The following is an 11,603-nucleotide window of genomic DNA, read 5'->3' as shown; positions in this document are numbered from 1 at the left end:
GGCACAGATAATGGCACTCTGTGCATCCTGCAGCCGTGGGATTCAAGTGACTTACCAGTCCTCCCACTCACACAAATTGTGGTCGAAGTCACAGCCAAACTGCTTATAAACAATAGAACACTTGAGACTTATCAACTGGTCAAGGTAAGGTCATCTGTGTCCCAGTAGCAAAGGCCTAATTAACAAGGAAGGAAACAAGTCAGCTGGAGTTTGTGCAGTTTTATTTGAACAAAACCCAGTGTCGGTATCTTTAATAAAGTCTACATAACACTAACTGCATGTACAGCTGTAAGAAGGAATCTACTTGTAAAGAAGGTGCAGGATAATATATACAATCATAGTTAAGTTAAAAAAATTCACATTTTACATAGATTTACTTGACAGTCCTATGCTTTCATGGTATATAAATGGTAACCAAAAGAGGTAACAAAATAAAAATAAAATCACAAGGTATTTCAGCTGGAGGACTGTATAATAATACACTCATTTTGCAGATAAACTACTCCACAGTTTTTGTTTTATATTTGTCTTAAATCAAACGTTGGATATAATTTTTAGAATTATTAAAATTAACATGTTCAGTGAATATACTGATGTAAACATTTTTCAAATGGTGCCATTTCCTTCCATAAAAATCTGCATTTTATGCTGTAGTCTGTTCTTCAGCTTTTACAAATTAGATTAATTACACAGGATGTTTTTTGGTACATGGTAAAAATTATCAAACAGCAAGAGAGATATGTTCAAAAGACACTTTGAAGCTTTTCAGTCCACTTTCACAACACTGTAAATCTTACTCACAAACCAGAAGCAGGCAAAAAATCCAATAGTCCCTAAAACGAGAAAGTGAAAATGGTTAGTTCATCTTCCAGTTTGCTCCAAGAGAGTAATCTAACAAGCACTTCCCAGCAGGACAGGATAAAACATTGTAATCCAGCTAACTATCCAGAATAACAGCACTTCTTAAGTTTAACAAAACACATTCATCCCCAGGCTAAGTTATTGATTTAGGTAAGAGATGACTTTTAGGGCAGGGCTGCCTGATGTACAGTTGAACCACTAGTAGGCATACAAGCACCACTGAAGAAACTTCCTTTTACATGCAAAGGCAACACCTACCTGGTTTTTTTTAGATCTACAGTAGTTCACAGCCACCTGCAGACTATGCCATAAAACAAGGCATTGGTAAAAAGTCACCTGCCCTGGTTTTTTGCCCTGTGCTTTATTTATACTCAGGAAAAGAAAACTTCTTGCTCTGTGAAATCCTGTTACTTCCCTTTGCTAAAGCCATGCTCTGAATGTTCCAACAGCTGACAGCAAGCATCCAATGGAACTGGCAGTGACACAAACCAAAACGTCCATTCAAGCTACAGGTTTTCCTGTCACAGGTCACTACAGGTAATAAAAACATACACTAGCTTGGGCAACTGATCAAATTCCTGAACAAAGAAAGCCAAAGGCTATTAATTACAGAGACACTGTTTCCTTTCTAGTGCTACAAAAGCCCTTGAGCCACAGCTGAGGGAGAACGCTGGGAGAACAGACCATTTGCTTGCCCTGGTCTCAGACTCCTTCCTGGGGGCTGTGTTGTTAGGGGCCTTGGGTAGCAGACCTGTGGTCTGGTTACTCTAGCCTTCCTTCACTTCTTACCACCCAGTTCTTTAGTCATCCAACCCAACACTAGGGGTACACCCCCTCACCCCCCACTACCTTCTGGAGGGACTCTGTACTACACATCAAGTCCTGTGGCTTGAGTCAGCACACTGCAGGGTAAGATGATGGAGAGAGGACAGGACATTGATTGAGATCAGTGTATACCAGCTTTCTGTTGTTAAACTGAAGAAAAAAATCTGCAATTTTCACCCCACAGTCATTATTATGGGGCAACTGCAAAGACATTGTCCATCCCATTTATTTTTAAATTACTTTAAGAACTTAGCATGCAAGGAGACACAGAGTCCCAGCCAATTAAGTCTTAAGCTTCCAAGAAAAGCAATGCATTGTTCCTTCTGCTTTTACCTAAGGTTAAACTGCCAGAGGGATGTTAAGCCTTACCAGCTACCAAAAGATCTCTTTCAGCTGAATTCACTCTTCAAGACACAGACCTGTAGTCTACATGCCAGCCTTGTGCCAGCCCTCACCAGCTACCTGCAGGCACCTGCAAGCCCACACACTCAGCTCCTCCAGTGTTACATTCACCCTTTTCTGTTTGTACAGCCTGTGTTTAACATCAGCTCCCACTTTCACTAGCTCCTTGTGGCTGGTTTACTAACTAGAAGGTTCTTTAGTAAGTGCTTGTCTTTCATACATTCATACACTTCAGTCTTCCAGACCACATCTAGGCATTTGTAAGTGAGGAACCTGTCTCTGGATGCTTATTATCTATATGCCAATTCTTGTGTTCTTCTTGCTACCATGTATATTTGCAGTTAAAGGCTTTTTGACAGCCTACTATTATATGCCACAGATTACCCTTTCCCTCCAAGTTTGCAGTTATCATCCTCTGAAACAGTAGGAGATGGCAGATTTATTGCTGCTGATAGGAGATCAGACACCAACCACAGAAGGAATTTAATTTCTTTGTAGGCTTGACATCCTAAGTCTTTGCAGTTTATGGTCAATTCTCACTCCTTCCTACTGTGTCCAATACTCCAACATCAGCATTGTTACTCTAAGCCTTACTCTCATGGTTTTCTCCTAATAACAGTTCTCAGCATCTGCTGTTTAATTGTATTTATAATGTAGCCAACTTCGAGCCTTCTATGGCTTTAAAAACCAATGTTTCTTCCCAGTGTTTGAGATATCTTAAAAATCTATCTGCTGTTCAAGAGAAAAATTATAATATCCTAAAAAAATTATAACTATCCCAAGAATGGGATTTGCCAGAGTTTTCTGAGCATAATGTAACTTAATATGGGAACACACTCTAAATCCACATTAACTTCCTCCAATCCTTGTCCCTCTGAATCTGATACACCAGCTTTCTATAAAACATGGACTCATTCATAGTGCAACCTGAAGACTTCACACTGAGAACAAACATTTCATCTATAAATAGATTTTCACAGGTTTCAATAACATGGATTTTCAACTTCCCTCCTAAAAAAGAAGTCTGTTTAGAAAATCAAAGACCAAATGCCCCCTGCTCCTTTTTTAAACTTCATCAGAAATTTGCCAGTGTACTAGAACTAGAATAAGTCTGTGTTTTCCAACACAGGCAGAAAGCTGCAGAATTTGTCAGACACCAGATCTGCACCAGGAACTTCAAATTGCTCAGGAGAGAAAAGCTGGACTCATGACCAAGATCCAGTCTCACATAGCCAGTGTGTTCCCTGGTCAGCAGTTTCCCTCTGCTGCTACTGCCACAGTGCTTTAATTTCACATCAACAATTGGGGTTATCAGTACTGGAATTTCTTCCTTTCCATGAATAAAGTTATCTTAAAAATTTCAGATATGGGTAGCTCTATGAACCAGAAAATTCAAAAGAGCAAACTGAGGACACCACCTCCCTGCAAAAGGACATCTCCTAAACAGTATACATGACACTCAAAGTTCAGAGTGGTTAAAGATGCTGCCAGAACCACAACCAGGTTGAAAATCTACCTCAAGTATCCACCTGCAGATTTAGAAGTGAGAATTAATCATAGAAAATCAATTAGGTGTTTTAAGTGTCTGTTGTGTTCCGTTCAGGTTCCCACATTCCCCTTTTAACTACTTTGACTAAGGCCAACCTTAAAAGACAGATGAGACCCATGATCCCTTTCCTACAGCTGCAGTTTCCCAGTAAAACTGTCATTATTAGTTGCACAAGTTTAAATACAACCTTGCCATCTCAAGTAGCATGGTGTGAAATGCAGCCTCCTGAAAAGCCTGTTTACCTCATCAATCTTGAGTATTTTTCTATGCACATCTTGCATCCCTTACTTAAAGTGTTCTCTCACTAGAGCAGTGGGACTATGCAGGTAAACTTTAGATAAAGCCACCCTGGGTACTTGCTCTGCATTTGTTTCTTTCAAAGCCACATTCAAACTGAGGAGGCTTTGAAGCACTGTCACCAAGCAACATGCCTCTTCCTGTTCTCTGGCAGGCATCACCACACACAGAGGACAGCAAACAGACACAGAGATTATTTTTTTTAAGACATTAAAAATTTCTAACTGTAAATACTTCAAAAACCCCTCAAAAAACCCCAAACAAACCAACCCCCCCAGTCAATAAACCCTAGTACTTGAAAGAGTTGAGACCTCTAAAATGATGTTCTGATTGGTCTGAACACCTCTCCACTGCAAGGTCTGCACAGCTTCCACGTGCACACCTCTGTCAAACAGCACAGCACAAAGACACCAACAGCCTGACACCAATTCCACCAGTGAGCCTCTCAAATCTGTTTTCATCAAGTATTAAGAATTCATGTTGTGGGCAATGTTTGTTTTAACCAATCCTAACCAATTACCAGCTGACATTAAACAGAAAAGCATCTGAATGACATACAATTAAGAACTGAGTTTCGTGGGGTACACCTTTATTTTTTACCAAGTGGGTGACCCTCAGATTTTAAAATTCTGCCTAAATTACCCTTGCTAGTGCAGGAAACTGATGCCACCCTAGTGCACTGCAGCCACTGCACTTCATCCATCATCCTAGAGAAGTACAGCTAGCAGATCATTTCTGGGACACCTATTTAAAATTCAAGAACCCAGTTGTGAAGATGCCTCGAGGAATTTCTCCAGCCAAGAAGCAAAAGGTGTCCAACACATTCACAGATACTTGCTAGGGAGACACTGCCACCTCAGGTGGGTTTTTGGTTATTTTTTTGTAGTCCTCCACTTTCTATGCTGGAATACTGTTGACTACTCTGGTGTTCAATACATAACAACTTGGCAACAGTTTTCATATGCACAGACAGAAGACCACAAGCTAGCATCAGACTGGGCAAGGAAAAGTTATTAGTAAAGTAGTTTAAGTTCAAAATTAAACCCAACAGAATAGTGCCAAAATACATTAAGGAGATGCTTCTGCTCTATTTGTTTCTTCAGGCTTTATTGTTTAATGAAGAAAAAAGAATTCAAAGCACGGACAGATTGTAAGAAAGCAAATAGAAAAGCACTCTGCACTTGGCTGATACTTCTCACGTACCTTAAAAGCTCTCTGCATCATACTGGTTTCAATCACTGCACAGTGGTGGGTGCTTCAGAATCTCAGATTCTAAACACAATCTACCCAGAAGATCAAAACTCAATTTTGAAAATGGCATTAACTCACAAGTGAAAATGATGTTCAAAAATAGAGGTCACTCTGCAGCAACATGCTTTGACTACGTTCAGCATTTTTTCATCTCCAAGCATAAGATGCACATAACCATGGAGCTACCCCTACTCACCCACACTTATTATTTCTTGAAACATCAGCTGCACTTGTTGTGCTAAAATGAACTCGTCCTGTTTGGGCGTGCACATTAATTGTCTGATTTCACTGGTCAGATTATATTATGGTTGTTGCTGACACACCAGCATTCAGTTCCTATTTACTTATTCATTATGATGCCTTTTGTGATGCCCACAGTAACACCCCACACCACCACGCAGGAGGCATCAACACTGCCCTTTATATTTCTGTCACAGTTGCTGAGACCTAACATGCAAGAAGAGAGAAAACCAGAATACCTAGTGCTAACTTGAGTGGAACAGATCAAGGTCTCACTTTAGGAACATACACACACCAAGAACACATTTGTTATGTAAAGCTACCAGAGTGAAGTCCCTCACCTCCACAAAGCTGTGAAGGACTGAAGGCTACTTCCAAAGCAGTATTTTACACCTAACTTGGCTTGACTCATCTAAGTAACTTAGATTTTACCCCCCCCCCCCCCAAGCAATTATCAAACTAGATATGGGAAATAAATAGGCAAGATTTATTACACATTCCTTATACTGTCTACCTTTTGAGCAACTACCTATTCCATCCAACTTCAAACAACCCCAAAGTGACCATGCTGCTAACAGCTTTCTTCATGAACTTCAAATCCATCACAGCCACAGCTACCCTGTTTCTATTAAAGGAAAAAAAGTAACAGCAGTACAGTTTATTATTGTATTTTTGGGGCCTCACTGGCCTCCACATCAAGAACTCCAGGATCTGAACATCTGAAGCTTTTAATACCATTTCAGCAGCTGCCATGACAATTTCAATTATCGTTTTATATATGAAAGGAATATTTTTAATTCCACCAATTTGCATCTTGTATGTGAAATTGAAATTGGCAGAGTAGCAACTAACCTATGCTAAAACCCAGGCACACATTAACATACCACTTTAGTTTAAAAGTAATTAAAACATTTTACACTAGAGTTTGAGTTTTTTGGGTTTATATATAATATAAAGGACATCTGGAGCTTGTCTGATTTGCCAGGATTTAAGCAGGGTTTTAACTGGCAATATGCCAACGTCTATTTTGCCTTCTAATAATTAAAAATTTGAAGAATTAAATCCCCCCTGTTGCTCCCCATTTTAAAGACTTTTTTTATACTTTCTTTTGAAAAGACAAAGATCTAAATATCAATAAAAATCTAGCAAAAAGTGCCAGTTAATATCATTAAATATAATTTCTACAGAACACTTGCTTTGTCCAAACCCATACAGGAATTTTCTCCTGTGTTTTACTATAAACAGTGCTTTTTTGTATCATACTCAACCATCATTAGAGGCAACAGAGATGAAAGAGGTCCTTTGCACTGCTGAACTGACAAACTTGAGGTCTGATGCAGTTACATTCCCTCCTTATTTTAGCTACTCCTTTAATTGCATCAAGGGAGTTAAATGATGCACTTCATTAATCCAAAGCAATGATGGCAGGTTTTGATAATCAGGTAGAAGATGTTTAGATGTAACAAGCCATCCACAAAGGGATGCTCTATCACAAAACTTAAGAATGAATGTACAGATTGGTTTATGGAGTAATCCATTTTATATCAAAAGCAATTTCTCTGGTTCTACCACTGCAGCACAGCAATACAGAAAAGATCTGACTCTAAATGTTAAAACCACATATACAACAGCAGCAGCATGATGAACACCAACACAAACCACTCCTGGCTATTTAAGGGCCACTACCCCTCAAAGTGCTGCTAACTTCATCTAACACACAGTAAATCCAGCACAGATTTCACATCAAATCAACCTCAAAACTATAGTTTGAGCCAAGTGAATATGAACATGAGAGTAATTCTGTAGAAGACACAGTCTGCTTGAGTAACATCAGAAAAGTTAGACTGCTTAAAACAGAGAGCCAGATTTTAAGTGTGTTCCTCCAGCTAAGGTCCATTCCTGCCATTAAGTAGTAGTGCGTAACGTGCCACTAAGACCACCTCTTAGAGGACTCAGAGTTCTGTCTCTGTTGTCAACATGCACTCTTTTCCCCCCAGCACCAGCCTGCTTCACTTGCTAATAGTGAAAGCTAAAAGCATCTTTTGTTTTCCATATGCAGACCACCATATCTCTAACTAGAGCTTCTAGAACCAATTATGAAACCCAGAATCAAGTTAAACAGCTCTGACATCAAAGTGAACACCACTTTGAAAATATAATGGTTTGAACTCACTGCTCATATAATATGCGATAAAGGAAAATTAATTATACTGCAAATAAGTGTAACTTCAAGTTGACAAAAAAAGGTATCTTACTGTGATGTGTGGTGTCACAAACTGTAAAAATAGCACTGCCTAAAGAGTCATGAACTGTATTTAATGTTTCTGATAGTCTAATGTTTCTCATTTGGAAAAAAGAAAGCCCTGCATTCATTTTCATTTGAACACTGTACTCACCTGTGAAGAGGAAAAAAATCAAGACCATGATCATTGTGTAACCGAAGTATAGAATGGTGCTGGCAGTCCCTGTTATCTGAAGTTTAGAGAAGAAGTAATGAACTGCATAGATGAAGAGATACACTGCTGTAAAGCTGCTCGTCAGGAACGATCGCCACCACCAGTGATAATCCTGAAAGAAACAAGAAACCATTCAGTAAGACAACACACAAAAAATAATATAAGCAAGCTGGTTAAAAATTACCAGTGTCTTGTGAAGTACATTTAATTCTTCAAAATTTATCTCAGAAAAGAAAGATTCCACCACAGGACGTAGTTACTTTTGTTTCTTTTCTCAGTCAGCTGTATTGCTTTCCTTACAAACATGGAATTGTTTAAGACCAGGGCTGTTTATTTTTACTTATCTGCTGCAAACCAAGGATTTTGAAGCAAAAGGCACATTTCAGAAGGGTGGCTAAGACAGGCATGTCAAGAGCCAAGAGTACTTTCCATCCACAGCATCCAACACACCACCCCAGCTCTAACATCTTCCACCTAGAGGTAGCATCTACATCAAAATCAGACTTTTTACCTCTGCACACAGATGGAAGTAGCACAGCAAAACTGTAGCCTCAGAACACGTAATGAGAAGAATTATAAAAACTAGGAAAAGGAAGCCAAACATGTAGTACATCTGATGAGACCTAAAATAAAAATAAATAGAAGTCATTTTTGGTTGATGTTTCCACAAGTTAATTTACAGCATTACCTGGCCAGATACTAAGCTAATAAGAAAAGAAAGAATCCACACCACTGGAGTAACTTTGCCTATACATACACCACTGTTAGCTGATTCATTAAAAGGGTTTTCTTCCTTTATCTATCCCCACACCAAGTCTGACTCCAATCCAAGGGCTAACCAAATACAAAAACATTAAAAAAAAGAAGTGTGCTTGTTTACTTTTGGTGCCTTTCAGAAAAAGGAAGCATTAAAAATCAACTGTATTAAGCAACTGAGACATTACTGCAGCGTGAGATTGGACAGAGGGAGTGGAAGTTGGATGTTCACTCCAGGCTTCCCTGCTGTATGATAAATAACGAGAAACAATTTGGGAATCCAGCACCTGTTGGTCAGCTGATTGTATTTTCCATCACATCTACATTGTAGTTTCTACTTCTGTTAACACTGATGTCAGAGTAACATATCTAATATTTGCCCTGAAGAACTGATTTAGGAAATTGTTATTTAAGAAGTCTCAACAAACAGAGTACACCTTAGAAACCTGGCACCTTCAGGTTAATATTTCCCATTGAATAACAATATATTAAACATTTTCTATTTACATTCTGAAAGTTATGAAAGATTGCACTGGTTTAATTTTCCATGCATCTGCCTGACTAAGTTTTGACAAGATTTAGGAGTGGTGTGGATGTTTTACAGAGGGTGGATTGTTTGCAGAACATGGAATCCTGAGACCTTGTCCTGGCTCTGATTTAACAGCTGAAACTGCTAGACCATAATAGTTTCATAAATCACAATATAGTTACACAACAGGTTAGTCGCCTCCACCTAACCACAACAGCACGAAACCACGTTTGTGCTGTCCAGAGCCAGAAAGATAAAACAAGGCAACACTTTGCAGCTAGCAGTAAGAAAGAGTTTTACAAGTTCTGAGCACAGGAATAACTACACAGATTCTGTAAATCCCACAAAAGTCTACAAAAAGATAAAAAGTTACAAAAATTGGTTTGTTCCTCATATTAACTGGTTTAGGATGTTCACTGTATGTTATTTTCATATCAGCTTCACCTGAACAACAAAAAAAAACCTGATACTCACCAAATGCTATTCAGAATGAAAAAAAGTTGAATAAAAATACAGCCAAAGGGCAAGATACCACCCATGATGATGCCAGGCAAGGGCTTTGTGAAGAAGGACTGTTCTGGTATTTGGCGAGGAATCTGGTTTGTCCGAACTGGATGTTCAATGGGCTTCAAAACAAATTAAGATAGATGATTACACCACAAATAAGATTGCTTTTCTTTAATACTAGCAGCTAAAGATGTGACAAACACAACTTTATTTTAACCCATAAACCATCCAAGTTATTAAAGCAGGAAAACTACAAGCTTGGTGTCCATCTTTAGGATAAAAACCATACCCTATAGATATTCCAACTATTGCTCAAGTGAGGAAGTCAGAACAAAAGGAACGAAGTCTGTTCAGCCCTTAATAAAACCCACAACTTGCTCTTAGTTGCTTAGTCTGGCATTATCTCAAACCAGTGAAGTACGAACTGAAGTACTTCTGAAGTACTACTTCAAAAATGAAACTGCCAAGGTATCACTGAAGCACAAAGGCAAGTGAGACCTCTGAGAGCACTACTAAATCCTGATCCTACTGAATGGACAGGGAAGAAAGGTTAGTGTGACACTATAAGCATTTGTTTAAAAAGCATGATGAACTGAAACATCATTTTACAACCACGACGTTTCAATCCAACCAGTTCCTGTATGCTTAGGGATTCAACAACTGAGGATAGGTGTATTTCAAACCTGCCTTTGAAGAGCCCTACCTTCTCTTTAAAGCCAAAATAGGCACCAACAAAAGTCAGCGGGACTGAAATTCCAAACCACATAGCTAGGATGGCAACCAGAGTACCAAAAGGGATAGCAGCTGAGGATCCTTTCACCCACAGAATGAGATTCATGATGAAGAAATCAGCAAAGACAATCCTGAAAAAAAAGATCAGGAGAGATATTACAACATTCAGGGAAGAAAAAGTACCAGTATGTAAAAATCCCAATAAACCAGTTAAAAATCTGCATAAGAAAAATGCAGCTTCTTGCCACCTTTCACCCCTTAACAATTCTAAATCCTTTCAGCAATAGTGTGGTTAATGAAGAATCACTTGCAACATCCAATGCTTCTAATGCAACTAGTAAAAGTTTTAGTAGTAAAGCTACTATTTAAATAAAGACTGTGATCACAAGACCAAAAAGTAACAGAAATATCCATTGTAAAAATACAAATAAATACTAAAAGCTAAAATAAATTAAAAAACACCCTTTTCTCTGAATCACCTTTACTATTATTGCCAGTCAATTAATTTAGGTCCTTTATAATCAGCAAATTCCCTCTGAAGAAACACAGCAATAGCAGAACCTCATACATAAGAAGCCACATGTCACCCCTAAAAAATGGACACCCTGCTGCAGCATGTCACAGCAACATGGTAGCAGACAGGTGCATTAAAGAGGAAAGACTCTTCCCTACAACAAGTGTCTTTGTATTAAGACCTCATGGAGTTACACAGTTAAGTAGCCCAGACCTCTGGAGAATTTAAATAAAGACTACATGAGCTATGGCATGTCTCCAGAACTGTTCTTCCCTCCTGAACTACGTGTATCCACCAAATTTTCTAAACAACCTGGGAAAACACTAGCCAACATGATGAAGATTTCTAACATTCTCTTCTGAATATGAAGCAGCAAGGTAACCCCATACAAGAGCCTGCTTGAACTGTCTTCATTTATGGACTCAGAGGTGCATCACAGAAGATTCAGCCTCAGGAAGGGCCCCTGCAAATTGCACCCTTACCTTGGTTTTATTTAAAAAAAAAGTATTCCTGAAGCAATTTAAACTGCTCTGAAGTGAACATACATCCTCCCTCCAATGCATTTGATTTTAAAAGGAAGGAGGGAGGATTAGAACAATAGGCAGGCTCCTTTTTTCCTGGGAGAGGCCTTCCTTACACTTGCCAAAACTGTTTAGGGGAACAGACTTACTCAATAAGCACACC

The 11,603-nt window shown here is 38.9% G+C and overlaps 1 protein-coding gene across 1 annotated transcript in view; it reads right to left on the bottom strand.

The window, feature by feature from the left end:
- Window positions 1–210: 210 nt before the first annotated feature.
- The window catches only part of LOC311195904 (transmembrane 9 superfamily member 2-like), a gene marked incomplete at its 5' end in the record, with an annotated part of 31,007 nt that continues 19,614 nt past the window's right edge, over window positions 211–11,603 (bottom strand). The window contains 5 exons of the mRNA XM_084269351.1: window positions 211–833; window positions 7,822–7,993; window positions 8,393–8,504; window positions 9,641–9,792; window positions 10,377–10,536. Coding sequence (XP_084125477.1) covers window positions 766–833; window positions 7,822–7,993; window positions 8,393–8,504; window positions 9,641–9,792; window positions 10,377–10,536 — 664 coding nt within the window. The 3' untranslated portion in view covers window positions 211–765. The remainder of the gene's footprint in view (window positions 834–7,821; window positions 7,994–8,392; window positions 8,505–9,640; window positions 9,793–10,376; window positions 10,537–11,603) is intronic.

Source organism: Gallinula chloropus (assembly GCF_964237585.1).
Source record: "Gallinula chloropus genome assembly, chromosome: 11".
NCBI classification, from domain to species: Eukaryota; Metazoa; Chordata; class Aves; order Gruiformes; family Rallidae; genus Gallinula; species Gallinula chloropus.
Note: the sequence above shows the minus strand (reverse complement) of the source record. Positions and strands in the feature narration are given on the sequence as shown.